This window comes from Brachycentrus maculatus, unplaced genomic scaffold, assembly GCF_059751285.1.
Source record: "Brachycentrus maculatus isolate JH-2025_06_01 unplaced genomic scaffold, ASM5975128v1 h1tg000109l, whole genome shotgun sequence".
In the NCBI taxonomy this organism is placed as follows: Eukaryota; Metazoa; Arthropoda; class Insecta; order Trichoptera; family Brachycentridae; genus Brachycentrus; species Brachycentrus maculatus.
Genome location: NW_028280862.1, coordinates 1,015,614 through 1,037,977, shown reverse-complemented (window position 1 = coordinate 1,037,977; position 22,364 = coordinate 1,015,614). Strand labels below are relative to the sequence as shown.

Genomic DNA, 22,364 nt, shown 5'->3' with positions numbered 1-22,364 from the left:
AGGGCAGACGGGGCTTGGGGCATAAAAGAAATTTATGGCTCGAAAATCTTAGACAGTGGTTTGGAATACCGGAGGCAGCATCCCTCATGAGGCTGGTCTAGGGTCGTGTGGAGTTCGTGGAGATGGTCGCCAGCTTCCAATGGGAGGGGCAATAAACATTTTTTAAATAATCTGCGTTTGGAACAGGATGGATAATCTAGTATGGGCCAATCAAGAACTTGTCAGCATTTGCTCGTTGCTGGGAGGAAACTACGTTGCACTCCTCAGGAGAAGCCGGACTGCTGACTGTCGTCAACAGGCCTTCCGATCCACTAGAAGAGGGTTCGGCATTTTGTGTCCCAGCTGACACAAAACAGGGCTTTAGCTTTGATGTGATCCAATGTGCTTTGATTCATACAAAAGCGATTCCCTATGCGTCCCTGATAAGTCGATTTGGAGGTTTGATGGGCACATTTCATTGATGAGATAAAACATAATGTTGTTCTTTACCTTCTCATTCCTGTCATTGGTATTCTTGACGTACTCCATTAGGACGTCTATGACCTTCATCAGGAACTCCTTCGTCTGCGGGAAGCCATCCTCTCTCATGGGCAGAATCTCTGGAACAACGCGAACAATTTATTTATTTATTTATTTCAAAAGATATTACACACATAAGTCATATATACATATAATATTCCCGAAGAGAAATTTCTATTTCTCATTTTGGGACATAATATTAAGGTTAACAAGACTGGAAAAAAATAATGAAGTAACAATTTTTTTACATACCCAAAACTAATACTAATTTATGGCAAAATATAAAAACAATAAATAGGTATAATAAATAGGCATAAAAAGCATATTTAAAAGAAATAAATGAGAGAAACATAAGGTAAGAATATTATTTATTATAAATAATATATAAAATAAAACCCTTATCCGCACCCCAATGGTGCATAGGGCACTGCGTCATATAAACGCAGTGTTATCTTGATCGTTTACACATGAAGGAAAGGTGATCAGCCCTCCGCTTCAGGTACCAGTCCAGGGTAATATTGAATAAATATGACAGTGAAAAAATCACTAATATTTATTTCACCACCCTTGGGAATCGAACCCGGGACCTCCAGAACGGTAGCCGAGCGTGCTGACCATTACACTACGGAGGCGGACAAATTATTTATTACTTATTTAAAATAAACAAATGAGAAAATATAAAAAATGAGAAAATATAACAAACATAGGGTAAAAACAAAATAAGAAAATATACAACATTTTGAGTGTGTCCAAATACTTGTTCACAAAATCTGGATTATCTCCAATTACAGGAGTTATTTTCATATTATTTTTTGACATTTCATCAAAGATGAAGAAGAATATGGAAGTCTGGGCATTTACGGGGCTTACGACCGTCATAGGCTGGTTTGAGTGATCACTTTACACACGTGTAACATTCACCAATTCTAATGAATTGAATTGGTGAATGTTACACGTGTGTAAAGTGATCACTCAAACCAGCCTATGACGGTCGTAAGCCCCGTAAATGCCCAGACTTCCATATTCTTCTTCATCTTTGATGAAATGTCAAAAAATAATATAAGAAAATATAACTTATCACTAGATATAAATCTTTCCATGAAGTAACTTCTCAGATCATTTATGTTGGATCCCCGAATGGGTTTTATTTTATATATGTCAGGCAGCTGGTTAATTTAAGTATAGGCAATATATTTTAAGGAATTTACTCCAAATTTACAATAGATCTTTTTAGGTAAAACCTGAAAGTTTTTTCTCCATTTGAAAAATATTTTGTATATTTAAAAAAATAACTAAACGACACATTTTCTTCAAAATGCAAAAACAACACCTTCTGGCCTGTAGCGGGTAAATATTAAGTTAAAAATATGCCGCTTTTGCTGGGATATAGTACATTTTATGGGCATTCCGAAAACATGCAAAACTGAAAATTGATGATTTTTGAGTTATGACGTTGTTGAAAGGAGTGAACGATGTGTGACCCACAGTCGGTCATATACTCAATTTTTATATTTGCGAATACACCCTTAAGACCGCTAAGATAAAATTGATAAAAAAAACCCACGATTTTTTCATGTCTTAAAGTGCGCCTCCACTTCGCTTTATAAAAGGAACACTTAATGCTTAAGGGGAGCTCGCAGTAAGTAAGTAGCAGAGCTGTCAAAGTGACACTTCTTATTGAACTATTTAATGAGCGCCTTCAGTCTCCCTTAAATAAGGTCGATGGTTTTATTCCCGTATTAATTCAGCACAGGGTCACCAAAAAGTCTTCGTACATAATAAAATATTATTTTGACATTTCAACATAGGTGAAGAAGAAGATGAAAGTCTTAGTATTTACAGGGTTCACGACCTGTCAAGGGCTGGTTAAGTGATCATTATAAACACGTGCAACATTCACTATTCTATCCATGATTGACAACCGCACAGTTGGGTCTAGAAAGAAGTTGGATCTAGGAAGAAGAAGATATTTATTTTTCTTCTTTTTCTTGGTGAAGACTTTGCGGCCTGTTTTAAAGAGTACAGTGCGACACTCTTAGTGCGGTTTTTGTTACTGCGGTGTCCGCTGTGCATTCGATGCCATTTGTCATTAAGGATCGCACAAGTTTTGAACATGTTTTTTTTTTTAAATTTTAAAAGCAGGTTCACATATTTTAATATAAAACAAAAATTTGGACGCTCCTAAAACATTGTAAACCAAATAAACTGACCAAACTGATTCTGGATTACCGCAAGGCTTGTATTTGGGACTAATTACCGTTGAAATAATTCAATATATTTTACTAAATACTATTTGTCTATTTGGTAAATGAATCCACGTTCCATCAATATTATTAAAAAAAATTAATTAGCATCACCACGGTTTCCCGCAGGGCTAGGCAGATGATTCCGACTCCTTATCAAACTCATGACCAAGTATTCGAAGTACTGATCATGCCAATTTTTCCTCGGTCTTGCTCTGTTTTTATTACTAACAGTTCACTGTTCTTTCTTCACTGGTTACCATAGTTAAATGTATGTATTTTATTAAATAGTAATTTTCTACTTAGTAAATGAATCCATTTTTTTTTTAAAGGAATAACCCGCAAAGTCTCTATTTTTAGAGGCTTGTCTGCAGGTAGGATAGTAAGTATAGGAAAGGTGAATGTGATAAATACATCACAATCACCCAGACCAATTGAAAATAAACGTTTCTTAAATTTATTTTGCAATTAGCGGGAATCGAACTCTCGACGCCAGTTCCGCAGTCGAGCATCTACCTAACTACGCCAAAGCGCCTTTCAAATCAAAATCATTTCATATTTAATTTTATTTAAATTTGCATATTTAAAAAAACCTTTTAAAATAAGGGAAGAATATAAAAAAAAATGACATACTCAAAATATGGTATTATCGTTGTCATACAGGAGAAAGTGACCAAGTGCATTTTTTACAAAGACGTGATCGTCGACTATTTGATATCTTACTAGCTTAATATTGCCCTGAAAAAAATCCTAAAGGATTTTAAGCTTGGAAGTATAATATATTGATTAGTTAAAAATGACTAACTGCATTGATGTTTATTTTCTTGCCAAAGCAAAAGTGACTTAAATGGCCCTCCTGAACATTTAACGTTACATTAGTTGGTCACTATCTCCTGTACGACTACGATATATAGTTTAAAAAAATAATTTTAAAAATACTCTTTTTGTAATCACCATGTATTTGGAATGACATGTTGTGGGAGTAATTTCCCCGGGAGTGAGTTTTAGTTAATCCTGTGTTAGGGGATGTGGAGGGTGATTTTGTGTACTGTACTCGCAGTGCTATACTCCATACACTACACATCAGTTTGTAGCAAACATAAGGGTTTGTATTTCAAATACTGATCAAATAAACGGGGAACTTTCAGTATGTCCTGTTCCCTTTTTATTTTCTTTTTTTTTTCTTTTTTTTCTTTCATTCATTCAAACCCTTATCCGCACCCCAATGGTGCATAGGGCACTGCATCATGTAAACGCAGTGTTATCTTGTCACATAACACACGAAGGAAAGGTGATCAGCCCTCCGCTTCCGGTACCAGTCCAGAGTAATATTGAATAAATATTTGAGTGAAAAAATCACTTATTTCTTTAGTAAGCATATATTACAATGAATACGAACTATTATTTATATATATATTATATATATATATATATATATATATATATATATATATATATATATATATATATATATATATATATATATATATATATATATATATATATATATATATATATATATATATATATATATATATATATATATATATATATATATATATATATATATATATATATGTATATATATATATACAGGGCTTTTTTATACAAAAAAGGTACCGGAACTCACTTCATACCAAGCTTTTTACTAAAACAAATTTTATTCAAATACTGTTTGAATAAAATTGAAAGCAACTTTACTATCATTTCGACAAATAGCAAGAATTAAAATTGTAATTTTTTATGCGCACACATTGTTTTGTCTAATTGATTTGTTGAAAACAGATTTTTTTATTTATTTTATTTTTAAAATGAATTAGACGAAACAATCATTGCGCTTACGTAATTTCAATCTAAATTAACATATATTGTAATTTGCCAAAATGATAAAAGATGGTATTATAATGAATACAACGATATTTGAATATTCATATATATATATATATATATATATATATATATATATATATATATATATATATATATATATATATATGTATATATATATATATATGTATATATATATATATATATATATATATATATATATATATATATATATATATATATATATATATATATATATATATATATATATATATATATTTATATATATATACACACACATCCCAGAGTCCCATAAAACCACCCTTGAGGATAATTATGGTTGGTATCGATTTTCGCCCCTCTGTATGGTAAAGGAAATAGAAAAATGGCGTTTATATCATGACGCAAAGCTTCCCGGATTTAATGTCTTATTTCAACTGACAAAACGGGGATTCAGACCTAATCCCGAAGATGAGGTTCGCAACGCATTCCGAAAGGTGCCTCTGCACTGTTTTTGTGGCGGCATTTTGTGTTATTGACATTATTATGAAAATCTAAATTTTGGAGTTGTGTCCTCAGGACGTTGAAGGATGAAGGTGGTAGGAGCTTTTTATTTTATTTATTTATTGGTATTTTAATAAAATATAATTAAACTGGCAGTACACAATGGAGTTCTGGTTCCAACCCTTATGTATGGAAGCGAAGCATGGAGTTGGTAAAAGAAGGATGAAAGCAGACTGAATGCAGTCGAAATGCGATCGCTCAGACGAATGTGTGGCAAAACGATGTTTGATAGATGTTCGAATGATGAGATAAGGAAAGAATGTAAGGCTGAGATAAGCATTATCGATAAAATTAAGAAAGGTGTGTTGAGATGGTTTGAACATGTGGAGCGTATGAGTGAAGAAAGAACGGTTTAACAAATTTATGAGGCGAATGTAGTTGGAAAAAGAAGCAGAGGACGACCGAGGAAAACTTGACACAATCAGGTATGTCAAATACTTGAAAGCGGCCGGATCAGGAGTCGTAATAATCGTCGGGTATGTATGAGGAGATGCATGAATGTAGAAGAGGCAAAGAATGTTTGCAAAGACAGAGTGGTGTGGCGTTCGATTCTCTCTGTCTACCCCTGCGGGGAAGCGGCGTGATGGTTAGTTAGTTAGTTAGTTAGTTAGTTATAATGTATAATAAATCAATAATGCAATCATAAAGCACTTGAAAAAATAAAACAAAATATAATGAACATACCTAATTATAAAAAAAATACCAATTGTTTGTGGTATGTATCACTCAATTTTGGGTGCTTTGCAAAAAATGATATTTGTCCAACTCCGTAGTGTAATGGTCAGCACACTCGTTTACCGTTCTGGAGGTTCCGGATTCGATTCCCAGTGGGGGGGGTGGAAGTCGAATAAAAATAAGTGATTTTTTCACTATAATATTTGTTCAATATAACCCTGGATTGGTACCCAAAACGGAGGGCTTATCTTCCTTTGTGTGTTAACGATCAAGATAACACTGCGTTTATATGACGCAGTGCCCTATGCACCATTGGGGTGCAGAAAAGGGTTTTATTATTATTATTATTATTATTTAGAGAACTAATGATTAAAGAAAACAGTTGTTTTTTACCACTTGAGTTTTATTATAGACTACATGTTTCAGAAGTTAAACTTCCATCATTCAGGTCTGTATAATAACGTATAATATAGTTATTATACAGACCTGAATGATGGAAGTTTAACTTCTGAAACATGTAGTCTATAATAAAACTCAAGTGGTAAAAAACAAGTGTTTTCTTTGATCATTGTAACATGTCTTACCACAAAGTTAATGCCGAAACAATAAATAAAATATAGTGAGAACTACATAAAAAATTGGGAATTAAAATATTATTCTCTAGGAATATAGCAAATGAGGGTAGGTTTTGCACCCCTGTACGCCATGAACTGCCGTGTACTTAAGTGTAATTTATGGCGGGGATTCTAAACTAATTTTTCATTATTTACATTTGGAGAGGGTTGGGGAGGATTTGTGGCATTCACTGTATTCCATTTCACTTCCTTCTCCGAGTTCTGTGCATTCTTTTTCAATTTATCGTGAAAACTCATCAACTACCTTGAAATTTCCTCTTTTCATATTTATTCACACATAATGGTACATTTAGTTTTGCAATTTGAATTGAGGTATTGATTTCATTAGATTTTATGTTTTGTACTGACATTTCTTGGTAGAACTGCATTTTATAGAATAAAATAATAACTGTGAATACTTGACATGTCGGTCACTCCTTTCAAGAACGTCATAAATCAAAAATCGTCAATTTTCAGTTGTGCATGTTTTCGGAATGCCCAGAATATGTACTATATCCCAGCAAAAGAGTCAAATTTTTATCTTAATATTTACCCGCTATAGGGCAGAAAGTGTTGTTTTTGCATTTTGAAGAAAAGGTATTGTTTAATTATTTTTTTTAAATATACATAATATTTTTCAAACCTTCAGGTTTTGCCTAAAAAGATCTGTTGCACAGTAAAAAGTTCAGTAAGTGGCTTGATGTTTATTTTTAATACATTGTATTTTATTTTTAAACTTTAAATACGTTCTCCTGAAAAATCAAGTTTTTTGATTTATGACGTTCTTGAAAGGCACTCCTCGCTCACTAGCGATGTGTTTTAATTTAATATTTATAGAACAGATATTTATTTACATGTTTTAGTTTACATTTAGACCTGAAAATGGAAGCTATGCTTCCAAAACTAGTTTTCATAAAATAAACTCAAGTGGTAAAAAAACAAGTGTTTTCTTAAATAATATACGTAAAGGTATATTATTAAGGTATATTTGAGTAGCTTATGGGAGAGTTCTTTGCGGTGGTATGGACATGTGGAGCGAATGAATAACGAGAGAATGACTTAGAAAATATATGTGGCGAATGTGAGAGGGAAAACAGAACGAGGACGACCGAAAAAGACTTGGCACGATCAGATCAATCAGAACCTAAAATCTGGCGGTGTCAAAAGTCTGCGTAATCGGAGGGCATGTATGACTAGATGTATGTATGGATGTGAAGGAGGCGAGGAGTGTATGTCAGGACAGAAGAGTGTGGCGTTCCATCCTCTCTGCCTACCCCTTCGGGAAAACGGCGTGATGGTAGTTCGGCTGTCCAAATTTAAAACATAGTAAGGGACATTTTTTTTGTAGTACGTTTTTTTTGCATTTATGGACTAAGTAAACTCTACTTAGTCCAAAAATGCAAAAAAAAACGTACTACAAAATATGTCCCTTACAGTGTTTTAAATTTGGACAGCCGAGTTGTAGTAGTAGTTATGGGAGAATATTACTTATGGGTATTTCCAATAGTATCCCTGTTTCCGAAGTGCGATAAACGGAGGGCAGATACTTGTGAACACTACCTTTTACCGATCCCCAATTGGAAATTCTGACATTCCTAAACCGCGTTTAATTAATTCTCTACCAAGGGTTGATTCGCTACCCCCGACATATCAAAAGCTTGTATCTAGAGACGAGGGGTGACTTCAGTGTTAGTTTTAGTAAGCTTTTCATATGTAATAATGTTCTTCTTCTAACAGTTATCATCATCCAATGGTGTATAGGGCACTGCATTGAATGTAAGAAGTTTCTTAATACGTTTCATGCGGGGCTGATCGAGCGTAAGTCAATGGGTGTCGCGGGCTGATTTCGATCGCGTAAAAAAAAAATACATATATATATATAAATATAATAATAAAACCCTCATCCGCACCCGAATGGTGCATAGGGCACTGTGTCATATAAACGCATTGTTATCTTAATCGTTTCTACACATGAAGGAAAGGTTATCAGCCCTCCGCTTCAGGTACCAGTCCATGGTAATATTGAATAAATATTACAGTGAAAAAATCAGTTATGTTTATTTTACCCCCCTTGGGAATCGAACCCGGGACCTCCAGAACGGTAGCTGAGCGTGCTGACCATTACACTACAGAGGCGGACATTTATATATATATATATATATATATATATATATATATATATATATATATATATATATATATATATTTACATATATATATATATATATATATATATATATATATATATATATATATATATATATATATATATATATATTTATATAAATATATATATTTATATAAATATGTACATATATATCGTAGTCGTACAGGAGAAAGTGATCAACTAACAAAATGCAAAATGTTCAGGAGGACCATTTCATTCACGTTTGCTTGGCAACAAAATAAACATCAATGCATTTAGTCATTATTAACAAGTCAATATATTATTCATATAAGTTTGAAATCCTTTGTTAGTTTGAAAGTAGAGATAATCCAAATTTGTGATCAAATATTTGGACACACTCTAAATGTTGTCAATCAAGTTTGTCACTTAGTTCATTTATTTGCCTTATTAGTGAGTTTACATGCGGCGGGTATGTATGAGGAGATGCATGAACGTGGAAGAGGCGAAGAATGTTTGCAAGGACAGAGTGGTGTGGCGCTCTATTCTCTCTGCCTACTCCTGCGGGGAAGCGGCGTGACGGTTAGTTAGTTAGTTAGTTTTTTTTTGTGTTTACATAGAATATGATTTAACAAACCCTGATGGAATTATAGCATTAATACTCGCTCAGACTCGGTAAGCTTATCATTTAACAGGCAATTTTCCGGGCCATTACGGCGCAAGCTTCGGGGCTGTGGAAATGGCGTCACTTCCGTTACGCCATCCGGTACGACTTCCGGCGCACGCGTGCCGCTTCCGTCACCGGCGGCGCTGCGGTGCTATACAGACGGCGTCATATCCGGTCTGGCACTTCTCTTATCTGCATTTCGGGGGGATATTACGTTTTCGGAATTTCGTTTTTTTTTTAAACTTATTATATTTTCGAACGCCGTATGTGAATCTAAGTCTAAATTTAAGGTTTGTGTCTTTGGGACGTTAAAGGTTGAAGAGGGGGTAGGAGCTGTTTCTCATTTTTTAATTTTTTTTTATGAATAAATAAACCAAAATAATTAAAATTCATTTGTTTCAAGCATCAAGTTTTTGGAGTTGGCAAAAGAAGGATGAAAGTAGACTGAATGCAGTCGAAATGCGATCTCTCAGAAGAATGTGCGACAAAACGATGTATGATAGATGTGCGAATAGTGAAATAAAGAAGGAATGCAAAGCTGAGATAAGCATTATCCATAAAATTAAGAAAGGTGTGTTGAGATGGTTCGGACATGTAGAACGAATGAGTGAGGAAAGAACGGTAAAACAAATTTATGAGGCGAATGTAAATGGAAAATGGAGCAGAGGAAAACCGAGGATAACATGGCACGATCAGGTATGCCAAATACTTGAAAGAGGTCAGGTTAGGAGTCGTAACAATCGGCGGGTATGTACGAGGAGATGCATGAACGGAAGCGGTGTGATGGTTAGTTAGTTAGTTTTTTATCACATTTTTACGGGTCATGAAGCATTTCGAGAATACCTCTTCCGTTTTAAAATTAGACAAAACTCTGCTTGTGAATGTGATGAGATGTCATTACAAGATGTCCGTCATTTAGTGTGGGTATGTCCAATTAAAAAAAAAAGAAGATAAATTTAAATTTGCAGCAGAATGTGCCAAAGAAGGTATTCAGTTGATAAAAATTGATGAGGCAATAGGATATAAATATCTATCGTATTTTGTGGTGTCTAATTTTGAAAATATGACAAGACGAATAAGACCAATAAATGAGCTATGTGACATGATATGTGTTATAACATCGCTCACTCCTTTCAAGAACGTCATTATTCAAAAATTGACAATTTTCAGTTGTGCATGTTTTCGGAATGCCCAAAAAATGTACTATATCCCAGAAAAAAAGGCATATTTTTAACTTGATATTTACTCGCTACAGGGCAGAAAGTGTTGTTTTTGCATTTTGAAGAAAACGTATTGTTTAATTATTTTTTTAAAAATACTAAATATTTTCCAAATGGAGAATAAATATTAAGGTTTTACCTAAAAAGATCTGTTGCACAGTAAAAAGTTCAATAAGTGGCTTGGTATTTATATTGAATACATTGTATTATATTTTTAAACTTTAAAAACGTTTTCCTGAAAAATCTAGTTTTTTGATTTATGACGTTGTTGAAAGGAGTGAGTGATATATTGAATCGAAAATTATATATCAATCAAGATATATATGCTCCGAAATTATAACTTTGGTCGTAGATGAAAAGAGTTATGACGTATTTGCATTATCAAGTAAAGATAAAAGTTATCATTTTGTCAGAGGCTTCTGAATACATAAATAGGTTAAAGTACTAAAAAGGAATGAAGGCACTTGTGAAACCCAGACTTTTGATGCCGCCAGATTTTAGGTTCTGATTGATCTAATCGTGCCAAGTCTTTTTCGGTGTTCTTCGTTCTGTTTTCCCGCTCACATTCGCCACATATATTTTCTAAGTATATTTTCTTGTATTGATATTTATTAATGTGTATTGAGATGGGAATTTCGAATGGTGTATGTTACAAGGTGAACAAGGTGATCAATTAAACTAGCCAATGATGATTGGTATTGCATTTGACATTGACAGTCATTCTCTCGCTATCCATTCGCTCTACAATACAACTGTGTTATACATATATCATACTCGTTACAATTGTAAATTAGAACGACAGCAAAAATACAACAGGAAAAAATAAAAGTTTTTTACTTTCAATAAGAATGTTGAAATGTCAAAAAGAATATGAAATATTTGAAATTAAAGCGCGCCAATCGTACCGGAAGTAACGTGGCAATTCTTTGCAAGGCGGGAAAATTAAAAAGCTCCAAGTCCAGTGGACATTTTAATCTTGATCCTTTGTCTTAAAGTCGTCAAGTATTATCTGCACTTAGACGTAAGGTATTGTTAATAGTACTGTTCTTTAGATTTGAGCTTCGTACTGGCATTTCTTGGTGGAACTGCATTTAACATAATGAAATAATAACTATACATTTTCTTATATTATTTTTTGACATCTCATCAAAGATGAAGAAGAATATGGAAGTCTGGGCATTTACGGGGCTGACGACCGTCATAGGCTGGTTCAGATGATCACTTTACACACGTGTAAAATTCACCAATTCTACCCATCATTGACAACCACACTACTCAAATTCTTGGAAGTTCTATATATATATATGAACCCATTTCGAAACATTGTTCTTGAATCGCTAGAACTTCACTAGAGACATCTATATTGGTAAGAAGAAAAAGAGATTTTTACTGAGCAGAAACTCTTTTATTAGTACGTGAGGTCCGAATCCTAGATTATAATCACACACACGAGAAACGGCAGAAAATATCATTTTCATTTTTATCATTTGAGCTTATAATTTGACCAGATAATTTATTTACAACATTTTGAGTGTTAATCCAGATTTGTGAACAAGTATTTGGACACACTCAAAATGTTGTTAATACATTTTCTCCACTTTTAATAATTTAACCGGTGAACAGGTTTCGTTGTTACCAACATCATTAGACTAGTGATGCCTGATTATGTAGGTATAAATCGTTAATGTTGAAACCCGGTGACTTGTCAAATAAAATGAAAGCGGAAAAATATATAAAATATGGAAAATATGGAAAAATAATAGTTATTTATTCAATATTACCCTGGACTAGCGGGGGGCTGATCACCTTTCCTTCATGTGTAAAAATGATCAAGATAACACTGCGTTTATATGACGCAATGGTGCCCTACGCACCATTGGGGTGCGGATAAGGGTTTTATTATTATTATTATTATTTTATTATATTCTTTTTTTGCCTATTTTTCGACAAACCCTAATGTATGGAAGTGAAGTACGGAGTTGGCAAAAGAAGGATGAAAGTAGACTGAATGCAGTCAGAATGCGATCTCTCAGTACGGCAAAACTATGCATGGTTGATGTTCTAATGGTGATGTAAGGAATGAATGCACGGTTGAGATTATGCATTATAGATAAAATTAAGAAAGGTATGTTGACATGGTTTGGACACTTGGATCGAATGAGTGAGAAAATAACGGTCATACAAATTTATGAGGCGTATGTGGTTGTCTGCCTCCGTAGTGTAATGGTCAGCATGCTCGGCTACCGTTCTAGAGGTCCCGGGTTTGATTCCCAGGGGGGTTTAATAAATTTAGGTGATTTTTTCACTCTAATATTTATTCAATATTACACTGGACTGGCACATGAAGTGGAGGGCTGATCACCTTTCCTTCATGTGTAAACTATCGAGATAACACTGCGTGTATATGAAGCAGTGCCCTATGCACCATTGGGGTGCGGTAAGGGTTTTATTATTATTAATAATAATAATAATAAATTTGGATAACTTATAAAGCGTTATTTTCGTAAAAAAATACCTCAAGGGCGCTTTATTATTATTATGTGGTTGGTAATAGGAGTAGAAGAAGAAGAACACTTGTCATTATCAAGTATTTATTTTTATTTGTTTTCGGCTTTATATATTTGTGGTAAGACATGATGAAATTGGGAAAGGAGAACACTTGTTAATTAAACTTATTTTATTTTATTTTGTTTTTTTACTTGTTTTATTGTTTTAACTCAAGTGGTAATAAACAAGTTTTCTCATTTACAATTTAATCAAGTATTTACAGTATTACCAGTCTGATGATGTCGGTAACGACGAAACCCGGTCGCTGGTCAAATAAAAAATAAAGTGGAAAAGCTAAAAATATTGGTTTTAATCTAATAATATATCAAGTATTTATATTCTTGCTCGTGGTGAGATCAGGAGCCGGTATAATCGGCGGGTACTAATGTAGAGATGAACGAATATGGAAAAGGCGAGGAATGTTTGCAAGGACAGATTGGTGTCGCGTTCTATTCTCTCTGCCTACCCCTATGGGAAGTGGCGTGATGGTTAGTTTGTAAGTTAGTCTCAAAGTTGCACTCGTAATTTTTGTGACAAATGTTTAAATTAAAATTATTATCACATTTTTTTTTTAACTAGAAGTCTACTGGGGTGAAGAAAAAACTCAAAAGCATAGATAAAGTCTGACATGTCTTTGACTTCTCGAAGCATAGACAATGGGAATGGAGCATATGCCTTCCGTGTATTGTACTCCTTTGGGGATGATTAAAATTCCTGTTGTTACTACAGTTTCGGGAGGGGCTGTGATTATTTTCTGTTATCTGCTCCCCTGATGTTTTAGATGACAATAGAGGGTTAAAAGACATGATGAAAATATACAAAAAAGAGGAACGGAAGAAGAGACAATATCTTGTATTGTACAGTACTATTGTATAGTTATTTCGATGTTTTATTTTATGTCGTCCGCCTCCGTAGTGTAATGGTCAGCACGCTCGGCTACCGTTCTGTAGGTCCCGGGATCGATTCCCAAGGGGGGTAAAATAAATATAAGTGATTTTTTCACTCTAATATTTATTCAATATTACCCTGGACTGGTACCTGAAGCGGAGGGCCGATCACCTTTCCTTCATGCGTAAACGATCGAAGTGGAGGGCTGATCACCTTTCCTTCATGTGTAAACTATCGAGATAACACTGCGTTTATATGACGCAGTGCCCTATGCACCATTGGGGTGCGGATAAGGGTTTTATTTTATTATTTATTTTATGTATTTAAAATTATTCTTCTTCTTCAAACCCTTAAGCGAACCCCAATGGTGCATAGGACACTGCATCATATAAACGCAGTGTTATCTTGATCGTTTACACGCGAAGGAAAGATGGAATCAAATATAAAGTTGGCATCATATAAACGGAGTGATCTTGATCGTTAAAACATGAAGAAAGGGTGATCAGCCCTCCGCTTCAGGTACCAAATATCAGAGTGAAAAAATGACATTTGCTTCACCCCCCCATTCTAAAAATCGAACCCGGGACCTCCAGAACGGTAGCCGAGCATGCTGACCATTAACACTACAGGCGGACATATTTAATATAATTACAATATTTTTTTGTAAATCAGTCGGGTTGTGGTCCCGTGGTTAGTGTCGCGGACTCTTATGTCAGAGTTTCTCGGTTCGAACCTACTCTACCACAGTTTGATACCTATTTTTAACAATGAGCCGCTTAGGCTCACAGAAATAGTATGAAATCGAAATAATAGTGTAAATAATAAAAACACAAATATTTATTTGTCTTTAATTAAAAAAAAAATGTTAGAAAATTCTACTTCTAACAACCTTAAAATTGATTAACAACATTTTGAGTGTGTCCAAATACTTGTTCACAAAATCTGGATTATCTCCAATTACAGGAGTTATTTTCATATTATTTTTTTGTATTTGGACACACTCAAAATGTTGTAAATAAATTATCTGGTCAAATTATAAGCTTAATAATAAAAATGAAAATGGTATTTTCTGGCGTTTCTCATGTGTGTGATTATAATCCGGGATTCGGATCTCACATACTAATATAAGAGTTTCTGCTTAGCAAAAAGCTTCTTTAAATCTCACCAATAGATGTCTCTAGTGAAGTTTTAGTTATTCATGAACAAGGTTTCTAAATTGGTTCATATATATAGAACTTCCAAGAATTTGAGTAGTGTGGTTGTCAATAATGGGTAGAATTGGTGAATGTTACACGTGTGTAAAGTGATCACTTAAACCAGCCTATGACGGTCGTTAGCCCCGTAAATGCCTAGACTTCCATATTCTTCTTCATCTTTGATGAGATGTCAAAAAATAATACTTAAAATTGATTATGCAGTTCTCTCCAATAAAGAGACTGAGCTCTTGTGCTTGGAGAGGGACTTACACTCATTAGTTATTCTTTATGGTTGTGAGTGATATAATTTATTTTTATTTTTATTGTTTTTGTACTACATATCGTAGTCATTCAAGAAAAAGAGACCAAGTGCATTTCTTACAAAAACGTGATCATTGACTATTTGATATCTTACTAGCTTAATATTGCCCTGAAAAAACCCAATGGATTTTAAACTTGGAAGTATAATATATTGACTTGTTAAAAATGACTAACTGCATTGATGTTTATTTTGTTGCCGAGCAAAAGTGACTTAAATGGCCCTCCTGAACATTTTACGTTTTGTTAATTGGTAATTTTCTCCTGTACGACTACGATATATAGTACAATAATTAAAGAAAACACTTTGTTTTTTACCACTTGAGTTTTTATTAAAGACTACATGTTTCAGAAGTTAAACTTCCATCATTCAGGTCTGTATAATAACTATACAGACCTGAATGATGGAAGTTTAACTTCTGAAACATGTAGTCTTTAATAAAAACTCAAGTGGTAAAAAACAAAGTGTTTTCTTTAATTATTATAACATGTCTTACCACAAAGTTAATGCCGAAACAATAAATAAAATACGATATATAGTACATGTCGCTCACTCCTTTCAAGAACGTCATAAATCAAAAACCGTCAATTTTCAGTTGTGCATATTTTCGGAATGTCCAGAAAACGTACTATATCCCAGCAAAAGCAGCAATTTTTTAACTTAATATTTACCCGCTACAGGGCAGGAAGTGTTGTTTTTGCATTTTGTAGAAAATGTATTGTATAATTATTTTTTTTAAATAAACAAAATATTTTTCAAATGGAGAAAAAACCTTCAGGTTTTACCTAAAAAGATCTGTTGCACAGTAAAAAGTTCAATGAGTGGCTTGATATTCATTTTTAATACATTGTATTAAATAAAAAACATAGCGATATGTCAGACAGCTGGTTAATTTGGGTATAGGCAATATATTGTAAGGACTTTACTCCAAATTCAATAGTGTTTTAACTCCTTATCTTTCGAAAACTATTTTCATTTTATAACCATATAATTATTTCGAAGAAAAATTATTATTTTTTAAATATAAAAACGGTTTTTTAAGGAAAAAAAACAATTACATAAAATGTGACATGGGTTTGAAGAAAATTAAGTTGAGGTTTATCGTTTATTGGTCCTTAATAAAAACATGTTTCATATCGCTCACTCCTTTCAAGAACGTCATAAATCAAAAATCGTCAATTTTGAGTTGTGTATGTTTTCGTAATGCCCAGAAAATATACTATATCCCAGCAAAAGCGGCATATTTTTAACTTAATATTTACCCGCTACAGGGCAGAAAGTGTTATTTTTGCATTTTGAAGAAAAGGTATTGTTTATTTATTTTTTTGAATATACTAAATATTTTTCAAATGGAGAAAAAATATTCAGGTTTTACCTAAAAAGATCTATTGCACAGTAAAAAGTTAAATAAGTGGCTTGATATTTATTTTTAATCCATTGTATTTTATGTTTGAACTTTAAAAACGTTCTCCTGAAAAATCAAGTTTTTTGATTTATGACGTTCTTGAAAGAAGTGAGCGATATGAGTGAGGAGGCAAATTTTGGTTATGCGTATACAAAGGTCCTTTGTTAAGGTCCCATTGTTTTCAGAAATTATTAATAGATGTCACGTTGGTGCTGCACGAATTGTGTTTTAAGGAAGAGCCGCTTCGTTAGGGTGCTATCAAAATCTGATTAATGGTATATTGTGTCAAACGCAGTCAGGATCAACTAGTTATCCTTGAATCACGTTTTTAACCAATCGGAATTTTTCTTTAAAATTTAATTTTTACTTTTTAGTAATTTTTTTAAAAATATTTTTACTTTGCAGTAATAGAATATGGAAGTCTGGGTATTAATATTTTGGTATACAGGTAAATAAAAGGATCTGTAAAATGAAAGCTTACTCTAACGAAACATAGATGCCTCCCGTGAACAAAACATAAATTTGATTTACAACATTTCGAGTGTGTCCAAATACTTGTTCACAAATCTGGATTATCTCCACTTGGGAGTTATTTTTGTCTTGTAAATAAATTAACTGGTCAAATTATAAGCTAAAATAATAAAAATGAAAATGATATTTTCTGGCGTTTCTCGTGTGTGTGATTATAATCCAGGATTCGGACCTCACATACTAATAAAAGAGTTTCTGGTAACTAAAAAGCTTCTTTTCATCTCACCAATGCATATCTCTAGTGATGTTCTAGTAATTCAAGAATAATGTTTCAAAATTGGATCATATATATAGGACTTCCAAGAATTTGAGTAGTGTGGTTGTCGAAAATGGGTAGAATTGGTGATTGTTACATGTGTGTCAAGTGATCAATCGTCAAACTGGCCTGTGACGGTCGTCAGCCCCGTAAATGCCCAGACTTCCATATTCTTCTTCATCTTTGATGAGATGTCAAAAAAAAAAGAAAATAAATCCCTCTTCAAAAACCAAAAACCTTCTTTCAAACAACTACAAATTAAGCACACTCCGAAGAAGGGTTTTTGAAATACCCCATGTAATAATAACGCGGAGTTTGCGACAAACCACGTGTAGTTCAATTCAATTCAATTCAATTTGATAAATAATTGTGTCGCCTATGTCGCCGATGTCAAAAAATAATGTAAATTTGATTTGATCGATAAAGCGTTAGGAGATTTTTGATATATGTTCCAATTTTTTTAATAGTGGAGGACAAAGTGTTCATGAAGGAGAACAAGATGCTAAAATACCTTGTTAAATTAGTTTCTTACCGTCATATTTCATCTGCCCCGTCTTCGCCGAGAGCTGGTAACCACTCCCAGAAGGCCCGGAACCAAAAGCTGCCATTCTGTCGGTCTGAAATACAAATCAAATATTATCTTTTTGATAAATTTGTATAATTTAGTCGATTACTACCCATATACATTTAAAAAATCTAGTTTATAATTAAAACTAAAAAAGTAATAGAAAAATATGTTTTTTGCCTTTTTGCCATAAAGGTAGAAAAACAGTAACTATCCTTACTTACTCGCGTGACCTATAAGAACACAACCAGTACCTATCCTACCTTACTAAGTAGTACCTAGCTTACCTTAATACCTACCTTTACTGCCTACCCTAATTAATTCTCTGTGCACGCCACTGGGTATATCCAGTGCGTGGGTAAGCAATATAAGTTCATGTCCATCCCAGAAGATGACAAAGTTCTTGTCGAAACCGATTGGAGAAAGGTACCAAAACTAAAAGTGGTTAAAAACAAAGTTTTAGTTCTATTTCACGAAAATGGCGTTATATTGATTATCCAAAATATGATTATTATTATAATAATTTATATTTGAAGTACTAACTTTGTGATTTTCCATTTTATAATCAAAATGTTACTTTTTTTTTAAATAACTATAATTATTTTATTATAACTTAACCAAGACTGATTAATACTAGTATTTATCAGTTTTGATAAAGAAGCGGTTAGCTTGGAAACCGGTGGACATTATAATTAAGTTACAATAAAATATTTAAAGTGATTTTAAAACAAAGTTACATTTTAATTACAAAAAAAACTAAGTAACCATCTCCCCGCTTCCCCGCAAAGGTAGGCAAAGAGAATAGAACGCCACACCAATCTGTATTTGCAAACAATCTTCGTCTCTTCCAAGTTCATGCATCTCTTCATACATTCTTCTTCTCTAGCCTTCTGACCTCCACTGCGGGATATAGGTCTCTTCCGTATCCTTCGATTACTTCCGGTCGGTTGCTGCTTGCAGCCAATTTTTACCCCCCACAGCGACTGTCGTCGTCGTCGGACCATCTTTTTAGGGTCTTCAGACACCTCTTATATTCTCCTAAGGCCTCCATCCCAAAGAATAAGATCGTATTCTTATGTGGAACGCGAGTAATCCAGGGTAGGCACTGCTTTTATGCGTATATGGTATTCACGCCTCTGCATGTCGGCTGTCCAAACTCAAAACGCAGTAAAGGACATTTTTTTGTACGTTTTTTTTTGCATTTTTGGAGATTCTACTTAGTCCAAAAATGCAAAATAAACGTACTACAAAAATATGTCCCGTACTGTGTTTTAAGTTTGGACAGCCGATGTATGGTAGATGTTCCAATTGTGATACAAGGAAATAATGTAAGGCTGAGATAAGTGTTATCGATAAAATGATGAATGTGGTTAGTAACAGAAGCAGAGGAAGACCGAGGAATACTTGGCATGATCGAGTATTTCAAATACTTGAAATTGGTAAGCTCACGAATTGGAATAATTGGAATGTATAGTTATAAAAATTTTGAGTGTGTTCAAATACTTGTTCACAAACCTAGATTATCTCGTATAATAGGAGTTATTTTTCATATTATTTTTGTCATCTCAACATAGATGTCAGATTTTACGGGACTTACGACTTAAAATTTTTCTAGCGTTATCTCCATAGCGTAGCGTCCATCTCATGTATGTGATTATAATCCAGGATTTGGACATCACATACTATACACAAAAAGCTTCTCACATCTCACCATTTATGTCGCTTTTAAAATTCTAGTGATTTCAGCACTATATTTCGAAATTGAACCATATAAATACATATATATATATATATATATATATATATATATATATATATATATATATATATATATATATATATATATATATATATATATATATATATATATATATATATATATATATATATATATATTTATATTTATATATACATATATATATATACATATATATATATATATATATATATATATATATATATATATATATATATATATATATATATATATATATATATATATATATGTATATATAAATATAAATATATATATATATATATATATGTATATATATATATATATATATATATATATATATATATATATATATATATATATATATAAATATGTATATATATATATATATATATATATATATATATATATATATATATATATATATATATATGTATATATATATATATATATATAAATATGTATATATATATATATATATATATATATATATATATATATATATATATATATATATATATATATATATTTATATATATATATATGTATATATATATATATATATAAATATATATATATTTATATATATATATATATATATATATATATATATATATATATATATATATATATATATATATATATATATATATATATATATATATATATATATATATATATATATATATTTATATATATTTAAGAATTTGAGAAGTGTGGTTGTCAATCATGGGTAGAATTGGTGAATGTTACACGTGTGTAAAGTGATCACTTAAACCAACCTATGACGGTCGTAAGCCCCGTAAATACCTAGACTTTCATATTCTTCTTCATCTATGTTGAGATGTCAAAGAAATTTAAAACAATATAACGCAATTTTTCTGCATGGATGCTGTTTATTGGTGGATTTCGGACCTTTAAAAAACATACGGTATTGGGATTTTCATACCATGTAACATATTCTTCTTCATGTGTGTTTGGGTGTCAAAATCTACATATAGTCTCTACTTTCATGCATTTTTAAGTATGAATAATATTTTACCAGTTGAAGATTGTCTGCAAATGTTTTACAGTAATGAACAAAGTGATCCCAACTAAACTTTGCAGTCATTCCTTGCGTTAGCTATTTTGTATGAATCAATATCTCGTATCTCTAAGGATGGATTTATACTCTGAAGGTTCAGTTTCTGAATGCACACAATGATTTTAATGCAAATCAAAATTAAGTCTATAAAAAGCGAAAAATAACATAAAAAATGATTATTCTACAGCGGGTAAATTTAATGCTTTAAATATTAAATATTTTAAAATAAATACCTTAAGAATTTATTCTCAATTAATGCAAATTAATTTCTTGACTGATTTAGCTGTTTTATTTTTTTATCCTAAAAAATTATAAAATAAATTTAATTTGTTTAAAGAAAATAAAAATAAATTGGGGTAAGTTGTAATATTTTTTTCCGGGTGCCTTTTTTTGGCCATTTACGACTTTATTCTCAATTAATACAAATCAATTTCTTCTTTTTAGTCCCAATAAATATTTAAAAACAAAAAAACCCTTATCTGCATCCCAATGGTGCATAGGGCACTGCGTCATATAAACGCAGTGTTATCTTGATCGTTTACACATGAAGGAAAGGTGATCAGCCTTCCGCTTCAGGTACCAGTCCAGGGCAATATTGAATAAATATGACAGTGAAAAAAATCACTTATATTTATTTTACCCCCCTTGGGAATCGAACCCGGGACCTCCAGAACGGTAGCCGAGCGTGCTAACCATCGTGCTGCCTACAGAGGCTGACGTTAAATATTAAAAAAATGTTTAAACAACATCTAAAAGGTGGGGTAAGTTGTAATATATATTTTTTCAAATGCCTCTTTTTAAAAGTATATTTTTTTCAAATGGATTAGTTTTTTTTTGTAAAAAACAAATAATGGATTAATTAAATATGAATACTATTATATTATATTTAAAATCTATATTTTAATATGACGTATTGGCATTTTGTTTATTAAACACTCTTCTTTTCATTCTTCGTTCATTTTATTTAATACCACTTGAAAACTCTACTTTACGACTTTCGGTTTCGGAATCACCATTTCCATCATCAGGTCAACTATCGGCTATAGTTGACCTGATAAGTGAATGGTTATTCCGAAACTGGTAGTCGTTAAGTACAGTTTTAAGTTTTTAGTGGTATTACACAAAGTGAACGAATAATAATGAGAAGAGTGTTATTTTACCATACCAGAAAGTTGATAATGCTCTGAAAATATAAAATATTTCATTTGATTATTTTAATGAAATTAAAAACAATATCATATGAAAAATAATAAACTTTTAGATATATGTCGCTCACTCCTTTCAACAACGTCATATATAAAACTTAGTCAATTTTCAGTTGTGCATGTTTTCGGAATGCCCAGAAAATGTACTATATCCCAGCAAAGGCGGCATATTTTTAACT

At 32.3% G+C, this 22,364-nt stretch overlaps 1 protein-coding gene across 2 annotated transcripts in view; it reads right to left on the bottom strand.

Moving 5' to 3' along the window:
- The window catches only part of LOC148310069 (glutamate decarboxylase-like), a 62,953-nt gene extending 41,672 nt beyond the window's left edge, over positions 1 to 21,281 (bottom strand). Inside the window, exons 1-3 of one of the 2 annotated variants that reach the window (XM_088259070.1) lie at positions 21,214 to 21,281; positions 18,129 to 18,213; positions 490 to 599 (exon numbers count right to left, since the gene is read on the bottom strand). In XM_088259070.1, the coding sequence (XP_088115196.1) occupies positions 490 to 599; positions 18,129 to 18,204 (186 nt within the window). In that variant the 5' untranslated portion in view covers positions 18,205 to 18,213; positions 21,214 to 21,281. Of the gene's footprint in view, positions 1 to 489; positions 600 to 18,128; positions 18,214 to 20,938; positions 21,084 to 21,213 lie in introns of those variants that run through there. The other variant, XM_088259069.1, reaches the window with a different exon arrangement.
- Between the last annotated feature and the right edge of the window lie 1,083 nt (positions 21,282 to 22,364).